The sequence below is a fragment of the Oryctolagus cuniculus genome, chromosome 6 (assembly GCF_051225735.1).
Source record: "Oryctolagus cuniculus isolate XC-2025 breed Fujian yellow rabbit chromosome 6, ASM5122573v1, whole genome shotgun sequence".
In the NCBI taxonomy this organism is placed as follows: domain Eukaryota; kingdom Metazoa; phylum Chordata; class Mammalia; order Lagomorpha; family Leporidae; genus Oryctolagus; species Oryctolagus cuniculus.
In genome coordinates, this window is record NC_142872.1 from 40,116,758 (window position 1) to 40,139,627 (window position 22,870).

The 22,870-nt window shown below is 42.5% G+C and overlaps 1 protein-coding gene across 3 annotated transcripts in view; it reads right to left on the minus strand.

Moving 5' to 3' along the window:
* GLRA1 (glycine receptor alpha 1) overlaps positions 1-22,870 on the minus strand; it is a 99,433-nt gene that overhangs the window by 2,081 nt on the left and 74,482 nt on the right. For all 3 annotated transcript variants that reach the window (XM_008255290.5, XM_089334977.1, XM_089334978.1), the window contains 2 exons: positions 20,717-20,931; positions 4,942-5,088 (listed from right to left, as the gene is read on the minus strand). In XM_008255290.5, coding sequence (XP_008253512.1) covers positions 4,942-5,088; positions 20,717-20,931 — 362 coding nt within the window. The remainder of the gene's footprint in view (positions 1-4,941; positions 5,089-20,716; positions 20,932-22,870) is intronic.

Here is a 22,870-nt window from a genome sequence, read left to right on the forward strand (position 1 = left end):
AGGGGCCCAAGCACCCAGGCCATCCTCCACTGCCCTCCCAGGCCACAACAGAGAGCTGGACTAGAAGAGGAGCAACTGGGACTAGAACCTGGTGCCCATATGGGATGCTGGCGCCGCAGGTGGAGGATTAACCAAGTGAGCCATGGCACTGGCCCCTCTCTTTTATTCTTAACTCAGAAGCCTTCAGTGTGCTCCCAAGAGTAGACTGGCTGCCCCTGCTGTGTGTGCTGTAAGATGATTTTTAAAGGCTGTTATCACACTGTTATGATTCTTTGATTAATGTGTCTCCCATTAGACTACAAGCTCCCAGAAAGTAGAGGGAAAATCTATCATGTTCGCTGCCCCCTTAACACTGAGCATATGAAAGTAGTTCCTGGTACATATGCTCAAAACTCAGTAAATATTTGTTGAATCGGTAAATATTTACTTGTATATTTTCAGCAGCCTCCTCTCCCTCCCTTTTTTGGTTTGTTTAAATGGGTTGCATTCCTAACACAAGGAAGGTTTGAGACATATGATAAATGCTATAAATGCTCAAGAAATCTTTGGCAAGTCAATCAATATGACCAACATCCTCATTGCAGGCAAAGCATGGAAGATAGATGCTTAATAACTATTTGTCTATCAATGAGGCGAGAATAGTGTTTAGGGGCCAGCATTGTGGCCTAGACAGTTAAGCCACAGTCCATATGGGAGCTGATTCAAGTCCCAGGTGCTCCACCTCTGATCTAGCTCCCTGCTAATGCACTGGGGAGAGTGGAGAATGGCCCAGGTGCTTGGGCCCCTGTACCCATGTGGAAGAACTGGAAGAAGCTCTGGCTCCTGGCTTTGGCCTGGCCTAGCCCTAGCTGATGTGGCCATGTGGGTGGTATGTGGGTGGTGAACTAGAAGATGGAAGCTCACTTGTTCTCTTTCCTTCTCTCTAACTCTGCCTTTCAAACAGTAAAATCTCTCTCTCTCTCTCTCTCTCTCTCTCTCTCTCTCTCTCAACAAAAATAGTAGTGTTTATGCCAAGGCCAAGAGGAGGGGTGGGGGAAGCCAGACAAATTCCTGGACCTAGTACCTGGAAGGCTGTTTACATTTTCATATAAATCTGGCTTTTAAGGGGATTGTGGTGCTTGAAAACTTATTTATTTATTTATTTTAGTTGGCCCAAGTTACAGGGAGAAGCAGAAAATTTAGTCTATGCAGATTTGAGTGAATTACTGTCTTCCTCATCTGTTAAACATGGCAGTGGAAGTTTTAGAGGCATGAACGGCAGGACCCATCAATCTTATATTGTACTTGGGGAAAAAAAAATTCCAAGCAGACTGGAAAAAGACTTGCTATTCCTATGACAACCAGCAGGTGGCAGAAACCACATGCCCAATTGCATCTGGAGCTGCCTGGGGATGGCATGGGAGAAATCTGATGTGTCTTCTGGAACCCCGGGAGGTTTCTGGGACTCACAGAGAACTCAAGGACCGGATGCCTTCTGCCCAACAAATGAGGTAACATGGGAAGATCGTGGGATTTGGGAAGCTGGGCCAAGATCACAGGCATTTTGGCTAGTTCCTTTCCACTCCTCATTTAGGGTTTCAGTTCCCCTCTGCAAGCGGCCTGCTAAAGAGAGGTTTCTGTGGCTGGAGCTGTGGTGTAGCTGGTAATGCCACTGCCTGCAGTGCCAACATCCCAAGGGTGCCGGCTGAAGTCCCGGCTGCTCCAATCCAGCTCTCTGCTAATGGGCCTGGAAAAGCAGTGGACTAGGGCCCAAATGCTTGGGCCCCTGCACCCACATGGGAGACCTAGAAGAAGCTCCTGGCTCCTGGCTTTGGATTGTCTCAGCTCAGGCTGTTGTGGCCATCTGGGGAATGAACCAGCAGATGGAAGACCTCTCTCTCTCCCTCTGCCTTTCAAATAAATAAATAAATCTTAGAAAAATAAGTTTCTGCAGCCTGTGCTGTTATGTGTTGCCACAGCCGCAGTGGCTGACTCCAAAGGGCACTCTTCATGGTGAACTGACTCCACACACTTGTGGTTTCTGACAGTTGGACGAAGCCCATAGCCTTGATGAGTGCACTCCCGTTAACTCACATTCACACAAGGAGAAATGGGAGTGATGAGGTGAGCTAGGGATGAATAATATCTGGTTGGAGGAGGCTGGTACACTGGGGAGTGTGTTCAGCCTACCTAAAGGCAGCACCAGTGCACCAGAGCCATTTGGGAATGTGTATCCCATGTGGCCAGAGGCCACCTTAAAGATACTGGCATTCCAAATTTGGCTTTCTGGCTACTAGTTTTTGATCTCTGCCTTGGACTACACATTAGTTCCTTTTTTTTTTTTTTAGATTAATTTTATTTGAAAAGCATAGAGAAAGCACAAGAGAAAGGTCTTCCATCCAGATTCACTCCCTAAAAGGCTACAATGGCTAGAGCAGAGCCAGGCCGAAGCTAAGAGTCTGAAACTCCATCCAGGTCTCCTATGTGGGTGGTGGCAGGGGCCCAAGCACTTGGGCCATCTTCTGCTTCTCCAGGTGCATTATTAGGTAGCTGGATCAGAAGTAGAGCAGACATGACTGGAACCAGTATTCCTATATGAGATGCCAGTGTTGCAGGCCTCAGCTTAACCCACTTAGCCACATAGCCAGCCCCTGAAGCTGACTTCTTACTATCTAATAGATGTAGGACTGTTTTTATCTGGTTCAGGGTGGACCCCTGCTTAACAGATAAGGGCATGGTGTATCAGTCACGTTTTGGAAGAAGCCTCAAGTCCCTGAGTACCTCCTCTGTGCGCCATCAGTACCTTGGGATCCCGGTGACTTGCTTTGCCTTCCTATCATTAATTGCATGAGAGAAGGGGACAGGATGATCTCAGATCTCATCAAGGAAGGAACTGAAAGAATCTGATCAAATATGCTTAATGGCCTTATGCAGATGTTACCTGGCAAGAGAGAGTTTTTGTTCTCTAGGATATAAAACTGGCACCTGGGAGGGCTGGTGGCAGCCTTTGGAAGCAGCATAGGTTCACCACACTACACATCTGCACAGGGCTGCATTCAAATTTTAGTCTATGCAAATAACACCTTCTGGATTTGTGTAGCACAGAGTGCAAAACCTGATGCTTAAATGAATATTTTGGACATAGTCTTCCCAAATAAGTGTTTCCAACAAATGCCTTTAGCAGTGGGAGCTATAAAAAGCAGATAGTCAATGGGATTTCAGAGATTACTGTATTTGATCAGTCTCAGATTTTCTTTTTTTAAGAAGCCGAGGCCCATGGACAGTGCAGAAGGACTCAGAGGGGGGTCTTTTAAGAGATCCCACCTGACTCGCTGATGCAGATGGAGCACAATGGTGATGTGGTAACTCCCATAACATCTTGAAATGTTTACCACCTCCCTAACGCCAGAAGCTAAGTGAATCAGACCCCTGGACATTTAGGGAACATAGTGATGGAAATCTGTGTACATGTAATCACTTTAGTCCTTGGCACTTGTGTGGCAGGAAGAAAAGGTAAAGCTACTTTGGTGCCTCTTGGTTGAGTTCTCACCATGGTCCCTCTGAATGCTCACTTAGTCCCATTACAGATGGAGAAGCTGAGCCCAGAGGAAAGTTAGCTTGAAGTCACACACCGAAGGAAGCTCAGGAGGCAGAGTCCTTTGTCACAGCTGTATAGACAGTTATTTAAGTAGGCCACTCTGGAGCTAGTAGGAACTTGGTATGTCACAAGTCTGCGGTGTGGCCTGACAGGTCATAGTACATAGTCCTTGGTTGCCCTAGCCTTTCACTAGAAACAATTAAGGGAAGGCTTGGACTGAAAATCCTCCTCTTAAATCATTAGTTTGTTAATACATTTGTTCATTTGTTGATCAAATGTCTATTGTATGTTCACTGTATATCAGGCATTGTGTTAGGCATCAGGGATATAGCAATGAGCAAAAATACACATGCTCTTTGCCCAAAATGATCTTATAATACAGTAGAAGAGATGAGCATTAAACAATCACATTCTTGGGTATATAATTAAAAATCAAGGTAAATATTTAGAAGGAGATTAACCCACTTCCATTGGAATGTAGCCTTTGCTAGAACACACAGCCTGTTTGTATAAATTGGAAAGAAGCCATGCTCTTTAGAGATATCAACTGTGGTCCTTTCCTCTGGGATGACATAGTCTCAGGCCAGGAAAGAGCGCCCCCTGCATGTATGTTTCAGAAACTGAGGAAGCAGCTGGCGTGGTAGGTGTGGAGAGCAGGGGAGAAGGGGATGTGAAGATGAGGCTCGAGAGGAAAGCAGGTTCCTGATCCCTGGGAGAAAGGTTCCCTAGGGAAGCAGCTATGGACTAAGTATGGAGCAGTTTGCTCCAACTGGCTGCACACTCCCAGCGGCAGTTTTTTCTTTTTGGTTGGAGCACAACTTCCGAGTTAACAGATGTTGACAACTTTTCACTCCTGGCCTGCCAGGTGTTTCTGTGTTCAATCCCCTAAAAGGTGAGAGAACCCAGGCTGCAGTAGATGGGAGATGGTGGTGAACTGGCTTGTTGCCTCTTTCTTGGAGGCAGAATGCAAAGGCCTGGAACATGGCCATTCAACTTTAACTTCCCACATTTTGTGGTGTAGTTCCCTGAGGAACCAAGTCCATTGCAATAATGCAACCTGGAAGTAACAATCAATACACATCTCCCAGCTTGTTGTCTTTGGGGTTTGAAGCTAGTTAATACCTTGACCCCATTAGCATTTGCTCCATTAGTTGCTGGGAGATGCAACTGGTAGAGTTACGGTTAGAAGATGACATCCAACTATTTGTTGGATGGAAAGCTAAGACTTCTAAGAATCTAATTCCAATTCCTCACCTTCTTTACCCACTGAGAAGGATGGTCTGCGAAACCAGTGTCACAAGACTACTTGGAACTCATCCATATACCACTACTGTCCCACCACAGACAGCGACCTAAAAGCCTACCTTGTGATGTCTCCGCTTCCTCCTGAATCGGAGCAGCTCTTTGTGTTGCCGAGACACAAAGTTGACAGCAGCATATTCTAGCAGGGCTGAGAACACGAAGAGCAGGCAGACTGCCATCCAAATGTCAATGGCTTTCACATAGGACACCTGGAGCGGGGGTTGGGGGGGAAACCCAGGGAAGCAGGAGCAGAGGAGAGTGAATACAGTAGTTCCATTCTTCCACCATTTCAGTGATCTGCAGTTAATTACAGTGAAGTATTAACTGGAAAAGCACAGAGATAAATAGTGCGTAAGTTTCTGATTACATGCTGTCTGATAGTGCAAGGAAATTCTGTGCCATCTTGCTCCATCCTGCCTGGGACATGAATCATCGTTGCTGAGCCTTTATGTCATATATACTATCCACCCACTAATCACTTAATAGGCCTCTTGCCTGGATTAACAAGCTGACTGTGGTGTCACAGTGCTTGTGTTCAAGTAACTCTTATTTTACTGAATCTTGGACCGAAAGCACAGAAGTACTGATACGGGGCAATTTGGATATGCCAAACAGAAGCCACTTTCCTTATGTGAAAAATTGGAACTTCTAGACTTCATATAGAAAGGAAAAAGAATCATATACTGAGGTTGCTATGATCAATAATAAGAATGAGAAAGCTGTGAAATGGTAGGTACAGGGGAACAAAACCTTAGTATATGCAGTATATAGTGCTATGCATGGTTTTAGTTTCCACTGCAGGTCTTGGATGTGTCTCCCATGGATGAGGGATATATTAAGCATGGCCATGTTTTCTGCTCTCAAGTAGTTCCCCCACCACCCATTGCTGTCTGCTCCTCAGCTGGGATATTAGGAAGGAGAGTACAGAGAGCAGCAAAGAAAGACATCAAAAAGACTGGACAGAATATTGAAGAAAAGAGAATACAGGACCTATCAGAATATAAAAGACAGGAGGACAGTGGACCTAGCATTATCATTTATTGGAACAGTATGTTGTGTTTAGGGATGGCAGGAACATGGGACCTCAAATCCCCTTAAGCTAGGTGTTAAAAATACCATCTTAAGTGTAAAAGTAATCATATGAATAGGATTAAGGGTATGGTAATAAAAATAGATAGAATTAAAAAGGCAGGAATACTCCAATATGGTATGCAGTTCACACAGCAGAATCATAGAATGACCATTGTTTTAAGTAGCACTCTGACTTTAGAATCTAAAGCATTCTGGTCTGGCTGAAAAGCCCACGAGAGCATTTCAGGCATGGAAAGCCAAGACACTGTGGCAAAAAATATCCTACATGAAGGACCTCAGTGGGTGAGACTCCAGTGGAAAGAAGTGGTCATCAAAGAAGGAAGTATTTTTCTCTGAAGGGAGGAGAGAATTTCTACTTTGCTTATGGCCCTGTCTAAACACTGACCAAGTTTGTGGATTCAAAAGGCTTCCATAGCCTAGGCAGCTCATGTCAAGAGCCTCAGGTGATCACTTACATCATACATAGGAGTGTTAATTGTTAAATTAACAATAGTCATTGTGTACTAGCTTCCCATGAAGGACCTTTGTCCTCAGAGTTGTATTATAATTATGTCTAAGTTTTCACGAAAGATGTATCATTCTTGAGTGCGTCTTTAAAGTTAATTAAGTTTAAAAAAAAGGTGAAATTAAAGATGCATTCACTTTGAATAGCTCTTGTTTTGACTATTGAGGAACAGTTTTTGTGTTTTTTTTTTTTTTTGTCTTTTCTTTTTTAATGTAAATCGTTGAACTCTTAGTATAGAGTTGGTCTTATGCGTATAAAGTTAATCAAAAATGGATCTTAGTGGAGAATGGGACTGGGAATGGGAGAGAGAGGAGGAGGGGTGGGAGGGTGGGTGGAGGGCAGGTGTGGTGGGAAGAATCACTATATTCCTAAAGCACCTACTTATGAAATGCATGAAGTCTGTATTCCTTAAATAAATGGTTTCTTTGGCTGGGGGAGAGTGGCAGGAAGAGCTGAAAGTGAATGGAGGTGGAGTATTTGGGTTAAGACATGCCTTGGGACACCCACATCTCATACTGGAGGGTCTGTGTTGAGTCCCATCTCTGCTTCTGCTTCCTGCCAACGAGCACTCTGGGAGGCAGCAGATAGTGGCTCAAGTGCTTGCGTCCCTGTACTCACCTGGGAGACCTGGCTTGAGTTCTGGGCTCCTGGCTTTGGCCTGACCCAGTCTGAGCTATTATGGCCATTTGGGGAATGAACTAGTGGGAGGGAAAATCTTGTCTTTATCTTTCTTCTTTTCAAATAATTTTTTAAAAAAAATTAAAAGAAGTTGAATGGAGGATGTCAGTGAAAATGACAGCCTAAGAATGTCCAAAAATTCTCTTCTCCACACAATCAGTGAGAACACTGTAAAAAATGGTCAGGGTCCACTTTTTGAGAAATATGCTAATTACTGAAGGCTTATAGGAATCTCAGGAGCATTTATTAAAAAATAACAGCTGACTCAGTGAGAACAGCTTTGTGGTACTGTTTCAACAGTTTTGCTGGAAGGTAATGTATATATTACTCACTTTATACATCTAAAGTACACAATTAAATGAATTTTAGAATATTTACAGATATGTGCAACTATCAACAAAGAAAATTTTCAAACATTTTTATTACTTCACAAAGAAACTTGCTACTTTTTAGCTATCATTTCCTTATTACCTCAATCCTAAGGGACAATTAACACACTTTATATTTCTACAGTTTTCCTGATTTCTTAACATTTTATGTGAGTAGAATAAGACAATATGTAGCCTTTTATGATTGGCTTCTTTTACTTAACATGTTTTCAAGGTTCACCAATATGGTAGCATGTATTAATATTTTATCCCCTTTTTTCTTTTATTGTCATCAAACTTTTATTTTAGCAACAGGAATATATGTTCATTTTAGGAAAATGGGAGTATGTCATTCCTTTTTATGGCTGAATAATATTTCATTGTATGGGTATGAAACATTTTGCTTAGGCATTTATCAGTCAATGGAATTTTATGTCATTTCTAACTATTTTTTTTTTTTAAGATTTATTTAATTGGGGCCAGTGCTGTGGTGTAGCAGGTAAAGCCACTTTCTGTGGTGCCAGCGTCCCATATGGGTGCCTGTTTGAATCCTGGCTGCTCCAATTCCAATCCAGCTCCCTGCTAGTGTGCCTGGGAAAGCAGCCTGCACCTGTCTGAGAGACTTGGAAGGAGCTTCTGGCTCCTGGCTTTGGCTTGGCCCAACTCTGGCGATTTGAAGAGTGAAAGAGCATGTGGACGGTCTCTCTCTGTCTCTCTCTCTCTGCCTTGAAAGGCAAAGTTGTGGAGGGGGAGAGATGGAGACAGCTTAACCTGTTACACCACAATGCCACCTCCGGTTTCTACCTTTTGATTATTATGATAATGCTGCTATGAACATTTGTGTGAAGTTTCTATGTACACATATATTTTCACTTTCCTTGGGGCCTTGTGGCATTTTAACTTGCCTTAATCCCATCCTAACCTTCCCAGCTCCATGGAAGCCTTAAAGATCAACAGCCCAGGGGCAGATGGTGGTGTAGTAGGTTAATCCTTTGCCTGAGGCGCCGGCATCCCATGTGGGCGCTGGTTCTAGTCTTGGCTGCTCCTCTTCCAATCCAGCTCCCTGCTAATGGCCTGGGAAAGCAGTGGAGGATGGCCCAAGTCCTTGGCCCCTGCACCCACATGGGAAACCTTGAAGAGGTTCCTGGCTTCAGATTGGCACAGTTCTGGCCCTTGCAGCAATTTGGGGAGTGAACCAGTGGATGGAAGACCATCCTCTCTGCCTCTGCCTCTGAGTGTCTGTAATTATACCTCTCAAATAAATAAAAGAAATGATGATTAAAAAAAGAAAAGAAAAGAAAACCAGCTGCCCGGCAGCCACTAGGAGGGACAGAACAGAGCTGAGCGAACAGTCATCATTTGACTTACCTTGTGATTCACTGGAAGACCACTCATAAGGCTATCCTTACTTGACCTGACTTGGAGCTGGCCTAGTGTGATCTAGGAATTTGGTGGAATTTGTAGAAACCATCAGCAGCAATTGCTGCCTAAGGCAGTTGGGGCAAAAAAAGGAAAATCTGGGTAGGATAATGAGATGCCCATAGTGGGCTCTGAAGAACTCTGAGAGTCTTAGGAATTTATGCCCATGCTTAGGGTCCCCTTTGGCTAAACCTGAGGCTTTGGGCAAGCAGGATGTGAAGACTAAGGTGAAGTTGTAAACTTCTTGGCTGTGTGTTGAAAGTCTATTCAAACACACACACACACAGATTCCCTCAGCGAAGGCTAGGAGATTTATAGGTTCCAGCTGTTTCCAGAGACAGGAATTCTGCCTGATTTTTACCTGAAAATCAAATTAACTGTGTGGAGACTTTGGTGGTCCTACACAACAAAGGATACAGAATTCACAGAACTAGTTCAGCAAAGTTACTGAACAATTACAGGGATAATCAATCCTTAGGAAGAAAGAATCTGATTTCCAAGGTTGCCCAACAATGTTGTATAAAATGTCCAATTTCAGCAACAAGCTTTAAAACATGTAAAGAAACAAGAAAAACACCTCTCATACATGGGGGAGAGGAGTCAAAAGAAGTTACCCCTGGGGGCCCATGCTGTGGCAAAGCAGGTAAAGCTGTCACCTGCAGTGCCAGCATCCCATATGGGCACTAGTTCGAGTCCCAGGTGCTCCACTTCTGATCCACTCTCTGCTACAGCCTGGGAAAGCAGTAGAAGATGGCCCAAGTCCTTGGGCCCCTGCACCTGCATGGGAGACCCGGAAGAAGCTCCTGGCTCCTGGCTTCAGATCAGCACAGCTGCAGCCATTGCAGCCAATTGGGAGTGAACCAGTGGATAGAAGACCTCTCTCTCTCTCTCTCTCTCTCTTTCTCTCTCTCTCTCTGCCTCTCCTTTCTCTGTGTAACTCTGACTTTCAAATAAATAAATAAATCTTTTTTTTTTTTTTAAAAAGAAGTTACCCCTGAGGAAGATCAGATGTTGGAACTAATAGACCAACACTTCAAATTCATTTTTAAAAACATGTTCAAAGAACTAGAGGAAACATGTTTAAACAATGAAAGGAAAATCTGAGAACAATGTTTTATCAAACAGAGCATATTTATAAAGAAACATAAATTATAGAAAAGGACTAAGTAGAAATTTTGAAGTTGAAAGTAAGATAACTCAAATGAAAATTTTCCTAGAAGAGATCAACAGCAGATTTAAGTGGGCAGAGACAATCAGGGAATTTGAAGAAGAATCAGCAAATTTGATCTTACATGGTTTTAGGACCAGAATGAAGAAAAAGAAATACAGCTTCAGAAACCCGTGGGAAATTATCAACTACACCAACATATGTTTAATAGGAGTCCCTAAAGGAGATGGAAAGAAGAGACCGAAGAAATAACAACTGAAAAACCACTCAAATTTGATGAAAAATATTAACCTACAAATCTAAGAGGCTCATTGAAATCCAAGTAAGATAAACCCAAAGTGGATCCACACCTAGATAGATCATAATCAAATTCTCAGAAAACAAGACCAAGATAGCATCTGAAAAGCTGTTAAGAGTGAAGTGACTCATTTTGTTCAAGGGATCATGGGTAAGATTAACAACTGAATTCTCATTATAAACCATGGAGTTCATGAGGCAGTGGGATGACATTTCAAAGTAGTGAAAAAAAGATTGCTAACTTTTGTCAAGAATTTTATATCAAGTAAAACCATCCTGTTATGAGATTCCCAGATAAACAAAAACTGAAACATTCTTCCACTAGTAGATAAGCCTTATAAAAAATACTAAAAGGAGTCTTCTGGTTGAAATGCGAGGATGCTAGGCAATAAATCAAGTCTGCCTGAAGAAACAAAGTATCCATAAAGGTAATTGCATAGGTCAAAATATAAGACAATATAAACTTATCTTTTTTGTTTACAACTCATTTTTTCTCTTATTTAAAAGACAACAGCAAGGCCGGCGCCGCGGCTCACTAGGCTAATCCTCCGCCTTGTGGCACCGGCACACCAGGTTCTAGTCCTGGTCGGGGCGCCGGATTCTGTCCCAGTTGCCTCTCTTCCAGGCCAGCTCTCTGCTGTGGCCAGGGAGTGCAGTGGAGGATGGCCCAAGTGCTTGGGCCCTGCACCCCATGGGAGACCAGGAGAAGTACCTGGCTCCTGCCATCAGATCAGCACGGTGCGCCGGCCGCGGCAGCCATTGGAGGGTGAACCAATGGCAAGGGAAGACCTTTCTCTCTGTCTCTGTCTCTCACTGTCCACTCTACCTGTCAAAAAAAACAAAACAAAACAAAACAAAAAAAAAACAAAAAACAAAAAACAAAAAAAACTGCATAAAGCAGTAATTACAGATATGTGTTTATGGATGTATAATGACTAATGATTAGTTTGTATAACAGTAACAGTGCAAAGAAGGCAAGAGGGAATGGAACTATGTAGGAACAAAGTTTTTTTGTGTACTATTTACTATGGAATGATTGTGTTTTTCCAAAACTCACATGCTGAAGCCCTAAATTCAGACATGACTGAATTTGGAGACAGGCATATAAGGAGGTGATAAAACTTACTTGAGGTGACAGGGGTGAATCTTTTCATCTGAGAGGAGCTAGGAAAGAAGAGATAGCAGAGGCCACTCTCCACCATGTGAAGACACAGTGTGAAGGAGTCATTTGCAAGCCAGGAAGAGAGCCCTCACAAACTGAAAAAGCTGGTACCTTGATCTTCCAGCTGCCAGAGCTGTAGGAATAAATGGCTCTGTTTAAATCACAAGTCTGTGGTGGTGTTATTGAAGCCTAGGTAGAATAGATGTTACTGTAATTAAGCCGGTGTTACTCCAAATTACATTGTTCTAAAGTAGGGTGTTAAAATGGAATCTCCAGGGCAAACATTGAGAAAGCAACTAAAAAATTCCTAGTATAAGAAAGACTAGGGAATGAAAATAACACACAGGATAAATATATTTAACACAAAAGAAAGTAGTAATGGAACAGAGGTACAAAAAAGACAAGACATATGGAAAACAAAGAGGTAGATGTAAATTATACCAAATCAATTTTTTTTCAGATTAAGTGACATGGTAATAGACTAAACAATCCAATGAAAGCCAGAAATCATCAGATTGAATTAAAAAATAAGATCCAACTATATGCTCTCTCTGATATACAAATTTAATTAAAAGGTACAGATAGGGTAAAAATTAAAAAGTGGAAAAAGATATATCATGCAAAGAGTAGCCAGAACAGATCTACAGGTAACTATACCAATATCAGAAAATATAGTTTTTAAAAAGTTACTAAGAGGGAAAGGTGAAAAATCTCAACCATATAAGAGAGCAATAATAAGAAAATCTCAACAATAATATTAGAAATAGTCAAAAACGTGCAAATGGTTTGAGCAGACATTTCTTTAAAGAATTTATGTAAGTTATTCGGGCTGGTGCCATGGCTCACTTGGTTAATCCTCTGCCTGCAGCGCCAGCATCCCATATGGGCACCGGGTTCTAGTCCTGGTTGCTCCTCTTCCAGTCCAGCTCTCTGCTGTGGTCCAGGAAGGCAGTGGAGGATGGCCCAGGTGCTTGGGCCCCTGCACCCGCATGGGAGACCAGGAGGAAGCACCTGGCCGTAACGGCCATTTGGGGAGTGAACCAATGGAAGGAAGACCTTTCTCTTTGTCTCTCTCTCTCACTGTCTATAACTCTACCTGTCAAATAAATTTTTAAAAAATTTAATAAAGGGCCGGCGCTGCGGCTCACTAGGCTAATCCTCCGCCTAGTGGCGCCGGCACACCGGGTTCTAGTCCCGGTCGGGGCGCCGGATTCTGTCCCGGTTGCCCCTCTTCCAGGCCAGCCCTCTGCTGTGGCCAGGGAGTGCAGTGGAGGATGGCCCAGGTGCTTGGGCCCTGCACCCCATGGGAGACCAGGAAAAGCACCTGGCTCCTGGCTCCTGCCATCAGATCAGCGCGGTGCGCCGGCCGCGGCGGCCATTGGAGGGTGAACCAACGGCAAAGGAAGACCTTTCTCTCTGTCTCTCTCTCTCACTGTCCACTCTGCCTGTCAAAAAAAAAAAAAAAAATTTAATAAAGAATTTATATAAGTTATTCAAAACAATTGAAAGGGAAAGAATCCTCCCAAATTCTTTCTATGAAGCCAGCATCACCTTCATTCCCAAACTCGGAAAAGATCAACAGGGAAAGAGTACTACAGACCAATTTCCCTGATGAATGTAGATGTGAAACAACAAAATTTTGGCCAATCAAATCCAAGAACACATCAGAAAAATCATTCACCTGGGCCAAGTGGGATTTATCTCTGGTATGAAAGTATGGTTCAACATTCACTAATCAATCAATGTGATACATCACATTTAGAAACTGAAGAACAAAAAACATGATTATCTCAATAGATGCAGAGAAAGCATTTGATAAAGTACAACACCATTTCATAATAAAAACTTGAAGCAAATTGGGCATAGAAGGAACATTCCTCAACACAATCAAGGCAATTTATGACAGCCCATGGCCGTTGTTTTATTGAATGGAAAAAAACTGAAGCATCCCCACTGAAATCTGGAACCAGAAAAGGATGTCCACTCTCAATATTGCTATTCAATATAGTCCTGGAAGTTTTAGCCAAAGCCATTAGGCAAGTAAAAGGAATAAAAGGGATTCAAGTTGGGAAAGAGGAAGTCAAACTATCCCTACTTGTAGATGATATGATTCTATATATAGGGGATCCAAAAGACTCCACCAAAAGACTATTGGAACTCATAGAAGAGTTTGGTAAAGTAGCAGGATATTAAATTAATACATAAAATCAACAGCCTCTGTATACACAGATAATACCATGGCTGAGAAGGAACTTCTAAGATCAATCCCATTCTCAGTAGCTACAAAAAAAAAAAAAAATCAAATACCTTGGAATAAATTTAATCAAGGATGTCAAAGATCTCTAAGATGAGAATTACGAAACATTAAAGAAAGAAATAGCAGAAGATACAAAAAAATGGAAAAATCTTCCATGATCATGGATTGGAAGAATCAGTATCAAAATGTCCATTCTTCCAAAAGCAATTTATAGATTCAATGCAATACCAATCAAAATACCAAAGACGTTCTTCTCAGATCTAGAAAAAGATGATGCTGAAATTCATATGGAAGCACAGGAGACCTCGAATAGCTAAAGCAATCTTACATAACAAAAACAAAGCTGGAGGTATCACAATACCAGATTTCAAGACATACCACAAGGCAGTTATAATCAAAACAACCTGGTACTGGTACAAAAACAGATGGACAGATCAATGGAACAGAACAGAAACACCAGAAATCAATCCAAGCATCTACAACCATCTTGTATTCAACCAAAAGCCAAAACCCATACCTGGAGCAAGGACAGTTTCTTCAACAAATGGTGCTGAGAAAGCTGGATTTCCACATGTGGAAGTATGAAGCAGGACCCCTACCTTGCACCTTACATGAAAATCCATTCAAAATTAAATAAAGACCTAAATCTATGACCAGATACCATCAAATTATTAGAGAGCATTGGGGAAACCCCGCAAGACTGTGGCATAGGCAAAGAGTTCCTGGAAAAGACCCCAGAGGCACAAACAATAAAAGCCAAAATTAACAGATGGGGTTACATCAAATTGAGAAGCTTCTGTACTGAAAAGAAGGAAAGTGAAGAGGCAAACGACAGATTGGGAGAAATTATTTGCAAACTATGCAACTGATAAATGTTTAATAACCAGAATATATAAAGAGATTAAGAAATTCCCAAACAACCCAGTTAAGAAATGGGCAAAGGACTTAAACAGACATTTTTCAAAAGAGGAAATCCAAATAGCCATCAGACACATGAAAAAATGCTCAGGATCACTAGCTATCAGGGAAATGCAAATCAAAATTGTCGCTCCCCGTCTTCATGGAGGAGCAACACTGAACCCTGCGCTGTTCTTTCATCTGCTCGGCCCTCCCCGGGTTTGCTGCTGGTTCTTCCCGGGTTGGCTATTATCCCTTCCACCTCCGTGGAAGGGCAGTTCCCCCTGGCCGCATTCCCCACTTCCGCAGGGGAGCGGCACACCGCCGGCCGGCTCTTTCGGGGGCTGCACGGGTTCCCTTAGATGTTCCCCATAGATGTTCCTGGTGCATGCCGTCTCTCTCCTCCTTTATAGTCCTCCTCCGCCAATCCCAACTCGGCTGCCCACACGCCGAGTACGCTGCTCTCCTCCAACCAGGAGCAGGTCCTACAGTTCCTTGGTTGAACTGGAGGCAGCTGTGTAGAAGCCTCTTTCTTCTCTCCCAGCGCCATATTGTGGGAGAGCAGATGCATAGAATAAGTCTTAATTCCAGTAACAATATAGTCCGAGTTGCTCCCCACAGTGGGAGAGCAGATGCATAGAATAAGTCTTAATTCCAGTAACTTAGTCTAGTCCGAATTGCTCCCCACAAAAATCAGAATGAGGTTTCACCTCACCCCAGTTAAAATGGCTTTCATACAGAAATCAGCAAACAACAAATGCTGGTGAGGATGTGGGGAAAAAAGTGCCCTAATCCACTGTTGATGGAACTGTAAACAGGTAAAGCTACTATGGAAGACAGTTTGGAGATACCTTAGAAATCTGAATATTGTTCTATCATACGACCCAGCCTTCCCATGCCTGGGAATTTACCGAAAGGGGATGAAATCAATATATAAAAGAGTTATCTGCGAGCCGGCGCCACAGCTCACTAGGCTAATCCTCTGCCTTGCCGTGCCGGCACACCGGGTTCTAGTCCTGGTCGGGGTGCTGGATTCTGTCTAGCACTCTGACCTCAGACTCAGCCCTTGAGGCATTCTAGTCTGGCTGAAAAGGCCATGAGAGCATTTCAGGCATGGAAATTTAAGACACTGTGGCAAAAATAAATGTTCTACATGAAGGATCTCTGTGAGTCAGACCCCAGTAGAAAGAAGAGGCCAGACCAGCTCTCTGCTGTGGCCAGGGAGTGCAGTGGAGGATGGTCCAAGTGCTTGGGCCCTGCACCCCATGGGAGACCAGGATAAGTACCTGGCTCCTGCCATCAGATCAGTGCGGTGCGCCGGCCGCAGCGTGCCGGCTGCGGCGGTCATTGGAGGGTGAACCAACGGCAAAGGAAGACCTTTCTCTCTGTCTCCCTCTTTCACTGTCCACTCTGCCTGTCAAAAAAAAAAAAAAAAGTTATTTGCACTCCCATGTTCATTACAGCTCAATTCACAATATCTAAAACATGGAATCAACCTAAATGCTCATCAACTGAAGACTGGATAAAGAAATTATGAGATATGTACTCTGTAAGACATGGCAGTAAAGAAAATGAAATTTGTCATTTGCAACAAAATGGATGATCTGGAAAACATCATACTTAGTGAAATAAACCAGTTCCAAAGGGACAAAAACCGTATGTTCTCCATGATCTATGGTAACTAGCACAGCATCTAAAAGGAAACCTGTAAAAGAAATGAAATTGACACTTTGAGAAGCAACGACTTGAACAGCCCTTGTCTCGACTATTGAGGAACAGGTTTTTTTTTTTCTTCTTAATACCATTGGTTGAACTCTTAACATAGAATTAATCATATGTGTGTAAAGTCAATTGAAAATAGATCCTAGTCAAAAATGATGGTGTGAATAAGAGAGGGAGGAGGAAATTTATAACTGTAAAGCTGTATAGTTCTGCATACATTCCTATGGACTTAATTCTAAGAATACAGCTAAAAACTTGCCATGAGACTCCAAATCCCATTAAGCTGGGTGGTAAAAATGCTACCTTAAAAAAGTGATCATATTAAGTATTAAATTGCTCATATAGATAGGATTAAGTAAAAAAGGGATCATATAAATTAGATCAAGTGTCTGGTAATAACAATAGATAGAATTAAAAAGGAGAGAATGTTCCAACACAGGAAACAGTCCACACAGCAGACTCAGAATGACAATTACTCTAAATAGCACTCTGACCTCAGACTCAGCCCTTGAGGCATTCTAGTCTGGCTGAAAAGGCCATGAGAGCATTTCAGGCATGGAAATTTAAGACACTGTGGCAAAAATAAATGTTCTACATGAAGGATCTCTGTGAGTCAGACCCCAGTAGAAAGAAGAGGCCATCAAAGGATGTACTTTTCTCTGAAGGGAGGAAAGAACTTCCACTTTGCTTATGGCCTTGTCTAAATACTGACAGAGTTTGTGGACTCAAAAGGCTTCTATAGCCTTGGCAGCTCATGTCAAGAGTCTTAGAAGATCACTGACATCAAACATAAGAATGTTAATTGTTGAATTAACAGCAAGAGTCACTGTACTTACTCCCTGTGCCAAACCTCTGTCCTCAATGAGTTGTACTATGAGAATTAACTGTAAAACTTGTTCTCAAATGGTTTTTTATATTTTGTTTGTGTGTGTATATGTGAAAATTGTTGAAATCTTAGTATAGAGTTGGTCTTCTGTGTGTAAAGTTAATTTAAAATGAATCTTAATGGAGAATGGGACTGGGATAAAGAGAAGGAGGAGGTGGGTGGGAGTGCAGGTGGGAGGGTGGGTATTGTGGAAGGAATCACTATATTCCTAAAGTTGTACTTATGAAACTTGTACTCATTAAATAAAAGGTTTCTTTGGAAAAAAAGAATATGTAGAAATGACCAATAAACACATGAGAAGATGATAAACACTATTATTCATTAGAAAATTGCAAATATAGCCCACAATATACCACTTTACATCCTTAAAGTGGCAATAATAAAAAAGATAATAACAAGTATTTGTGAGGATGCAGAGAAATTGGAACCTTGGTGGCATCCTAAAATGGTGCAGCTCAGCCCCTTTGGAATAGTTTGGCAGTTCCTCAAAAAGTTAAGCATATAGTTAAAATATGACCCCACCCCAAATTCCACTCCAACATAAATAACCTATGAAAACTGAAAACATTTCCACACCAAAGCTTGTGCATAGATGTTCACAGTAGCATTATTTATAATTGAAAAAACAGTTCAACAGCCCAAATGTCTATCAACTACTGAATGGATAAACACTATGTGATGTTTTCTACAATGGAATAATACTCAACCATAAAAGGAGTGAGGTACCAGTGGATGAACCTTGAAAACATTATGCTAAGTGATAAAAGCCAACCATAAAAGGTGACATGTTATATGATTCCATTTACATGAGAAATTCAGAATAGGCAAATCCACAGAGATAGTGAGTATCTTGTTCATGACTGTCAGAGGCTGGTAGGACAAGGGAATAAAGGGTGACTGTTGATGAGGATAGAGTTTCTTTGGGGGCAGTGAAAATGTTTCGGAATTAGACACTATCAATAGATAGTTGTACAGATAGGGCTGTACAATTTTGTGAATACACTAAATGCCATTGAATTTTATGTTTTAAAAATGGATGAATAAAAAAAGTGATGACAAGAGAATGTGGAGTGTTAGTAACAAATGCAGCCACATATTGAGTCTAGTGTAAATAGAGTAGTGTTGAGTCTAGTATAAGAAGTGCAGGAGATGGAGCCATCAGCTATTAATAGTGAGTGAGCAGAATGTTGAGTCTAGCATAAGGAAAAGAAAGAAGAGTATTATGTTTGCTATTAAAGTCGAAGGAAGCAGAATGTACTGTCAAGTGTTAATAGTGAACTTGGTTTCAAGCACTTATATAGTGTATGCAGTAGATTTTTAGATCTAGTGTTATGATGTCAAGAATATATTGTTGAGGCTGGCGCCATGGCTCAGTAGGCTAATCCTCTGCCTTGCGGCGCCGGCACACCAGGTTCTGGTCCCGGTCGGGGCGCCAGATTCTGTCCCGGTTGCCCCTCTTCCAGGCCAGCTCTCTGCTGTGGCCAGGGAGTGCAGTGGAGGATGGCCCAAGTCCTTGGGCCCTGCACCCAATGGGAGACCAGGAGAAGCACCTGGCTCCTGCCTTCGGATCAGTGCGGTGCGCTGGCCGCAGCGTGCCAGCCGTGGCGGCCATTGGAGGGTGAACCAATGGCAAAGGAAGATCTTTCTCACTGTCTACTCTGCCTGTCAAAAAAAAAAAAAACAAAAAAACAAAAAAAACAGAATGATGTGAGCATTAGTGGTGAAAAGAACAGAATGTTGTACTTCTACTTAGGGTGAATGGAGAAGCCTTTAGTGTTTGGAATTCATAGTAAATGAAAAGCAGAACATCGTGCCTAGTGTTTAAAGTGAGTTAAGCAGAATGTGAGATCTAGTGTTAACAGTGAAAAGAACAGAACGTTACATTTATTGTAAGGGTGATTGGAGGAGGAACAGTGTCTGGTGTTGGTAATGAATCAGGTAGAATCCTTGTCTGGTGTCAGATGTGCATGGACCAGAGTATTGTGTATCTGACATTAACAGTGAGTGGAGCAGAATGCTGTGTCTACTGTTAGCAGTGAAGGAGGCAAAATATGGCTCAAGGGTTGACAGTGAATGCAGTGTTTGACATTAGAAATGTAAGGACCAGACTGAAGTGTGTCCGCACAAGGGACACGAGGCTGCCATCATAAGAAGGGCCTTCTTGCAAGCAGGGCCCTTGGCTGGCGTCTGGGAACTTGCATTTTGGCAGTGTTCCCAGTTTTCCTCACTGAGAAGGGAGGCTCACTGTGCCTAGACGGCTGGTGCAAACAATTTGCCTTATGATCCACACCTGCTTTCCTCTTGGGAATCTGGGAGTTTGGTACCTACTAGGCAGAGGGTGCCTATGTGATCAGCTCCCAGTTAAAACTTTGGGTTCTGAGTCTGCCATGAGCCTCTCTGGGCAGGAATATCACACACGTTTCAGTGGTTTTTTTGCTGGGATAGGAGTGGGTTCTGTGACACTGCTCATGGGAGGAAGAGATTCTTCCCGTCTCTGCCTGTTATCACAGTTTCATATCCTGAGTATGTCACTGTAGTAAATCTTAGCTGTGAGAACAACTGTATGCTGAGTTGGTTTCATCCATCAAGTCTCTGAATGTGGTGGTGTTCTTGTAGATCCCTAACATGAACAGTGGAATGGACACAGCTAAGTGTTTTCAGAGCACTTAGCTCTGAAAGCGAATGGAGGTGAGTGTGAAGTTGAGTGTTACCATGAGACCTAATAGTAAACCTTGTTTTCAAGAATCACTTCCTTTTAGTGTATTCTAAGGAGGATATTATGTCTTGTAAGTTACAGTCGTGTCTAAGAGCTCACAAAAGATGTATCATCCTTGGGTTCTTCTTTAAAGACAATTAAGTTTAAAAAAGTAAGGAAGGGAAAAGAAGAATGGGGAGAAAAAGCAAAAACACTTTTGAGAAGCAATAACAAAGAACAGCCCTTGTTTGGAATGTTGAGGAGAACAGTTCTCTTAGTTTTTTTACTCCATTTTTTTCTTCTTTCTGTTTCCTTTTCTTTCTTGGACCAAATGAGTGGAGGGTGGATGGGGCGGGGATGGTGGGAAGAATTACTGTTTCTAATGTTGTATTTATGAGATACATACAAATAAATAATTTTTTTATGAAAAAGGGTAAATTAAGCACACTATGTGACCAATATCGATTGGGAGTGAATGGATACAGTGTGGTGCCTGGTAACTTGCATAAAGTGGAATGTTGTGGCTAGTGGAAGGCTGGCTGATCAGAACACTGGATCCTGCCCAGTGTAGTAGATAAATACATTGTTACTGATCCTTTATGCCCTCCCTTCTACCGGGTTTCAGGCAGGGTGGGGGAGAAGAGTGCTCTCATCTGCTCAGGGGTTTTGTGCTTGGGCCAGTGGGACTTACCTTAGGCAGGGAAGCTCGGGAGCCAGAGCTCTGGGTGGTCATGGTGAGCACAGTGGTGATGCCCAGGCCAACCCGGGCTGGCGCAGCATCCATGTTGATCCAGAAGGAAATCCATGAGAGGATGACGATGAGCAGGCTGGGGATGTACATCTGGATCAAGTAGTAGCCCATCTGCCGCTCCAAGTGGAACCGGGCTTCAATGCAGGTGAATTTACCTGGAAGAGATAACAGTGTGAAGACCATGGTGCTTGGCGGATAGGAGGAGAGGCTTTAGGGTCAGGGCAGTGTAGGCTGGCTTTCCGGTTCAGCTTCACACTAACTGCGTCCTTAGGCAAGCATCTGGCCGCTCTGTATCTCAGTTTCCTCATCTATGGTAGTAAACTGGGGCTAATACAGTTGACCCTGCAGATCATGAGTTCTGCATCATGGAATCAACCAACCATTGATTGAAATTATTAAAAAAAAATTGGAGGCCAGTGTCAGGATTACCTGACTGAGGTGCCTGTATCCACTTTTGCTGTGCCTGGTTTCAGTCCTCAGCTCTCTAGCTTCCTGCTAATGTGGACCTTGGGAGGCAGTAGGTGATGACTCACACAGTGGGGTCTCTGCCACCCATGTGGGAGACCTGGATTGAATCCATGGCTCCTAGCTTTTCCCTTGCAACCCTGGCTATTGCAGGCATTAGGGAAGTGAGCCAACGGGTGGGAGCTGTCTATGTGTCTATTTGTCTCTCTCCTTCTCAAATACATAAGTAAATAAATACATTTTAAAAAGGAAAAAAAAAAGCTGTCTGAACTGAATATGTGCAGACTTTTTCCTTGTTATTATTCCCTAAACAATACAGTATGACAGTTATTTGCATAGCACTTATGTTGTATTTAAATACTATAAGCAATGCACAGTTGACTTCAAACATACAGGAAGGTGTGTGTAGGTCATATGCAAATATTTTACTACTTTATATAAGGGACTTAAGCATCCTCAGATTTTGCTATCCATAGCCTGTATGGAACTGATACCCTGAATATACCTAGAAATGACTGTGATAGTAATAATAATACCTCATTAATAATGGTAACATTACTCATATGGTTATCATGAGGCTAGAATAAGGTGTTGCTTATGAAGAATTTAGCACAGTCCTTGCACATAATAAATGCTCAGGATATTTCTGTTACCATTGCTGTCATCATCATCATCACCATTAAAGTCTTTCATCTGCCCTTCATAGCTGAGGGCTAACTTGTCTTTCTATCCTGCCTCCATCTCTCTTCTTCCTGAATTTTGCCCCCTGTACTCCATCCCCTGCCTCTGAGTGTGGTCTGCACTTCCACACTTCTGAGTGTTTGAACTTGCCAATGCTTTGCCTGGAATATCCTCATTCCTGCCACAACCAGGCAAGGAAGTCCTCCTCCTCCATGGCATTTTCTGTGCAAGGTCTGTCTCGGGTATAATGCTTCTTTTTTTCCCTGCATTGTCTCTGTTCTCTTCGCATGATCATCTGAGCCTTTAAGGCATGACACAGTGAGTGAATGGGCAGGCATCTCTTTCTTTCTCACTGTCTTGTGCATTAGTCTGAGCAGCTTGGTTGTCCCCACCCCATATCTGGAGCCTTGGGACCAGAACAGAGCAGAGCCATAGTGGGGTTTCAGTTTCTGTTCACAGAAGTACAGTAGATAGTGAATTTTTTGGAGTTCCTTGGATTGTAAACTCTCTGTAGGCAGGGCCTTATCAGTCTTTTCTTCTTGTATCCACAGGGCCTGGCACAGAGCCTGGCTCTCACTTAAGTATAAATGATTAGAAGCAAGATGGGACAATGATTGGGAAAAATCTGTGTCCATTTAGGCTGTCTCCATCATCTTGGCTGTTATGAAAAATGTTGCAATGAATGTGAGAGTGCAGATCTCTCTTTGAGATATCAATTTCACTGTCTTTGTATACACCCAGAATTGCTAGATCATAAGGTAGTTTTAAATGGATGAATGGACAAAGAAAATATTATTTAACCTTATAAAAGAAGGAAACTCTGCCATTGGTGACAAACATGGGCAAACCTGGAGGATACTGTTATACTAAGTGGAATAAGCCAAACCCAGAAAGACAAATACTGCATAATCTCACTTCTTTGTAGAATCTAAGAGTTAAACTCATAAG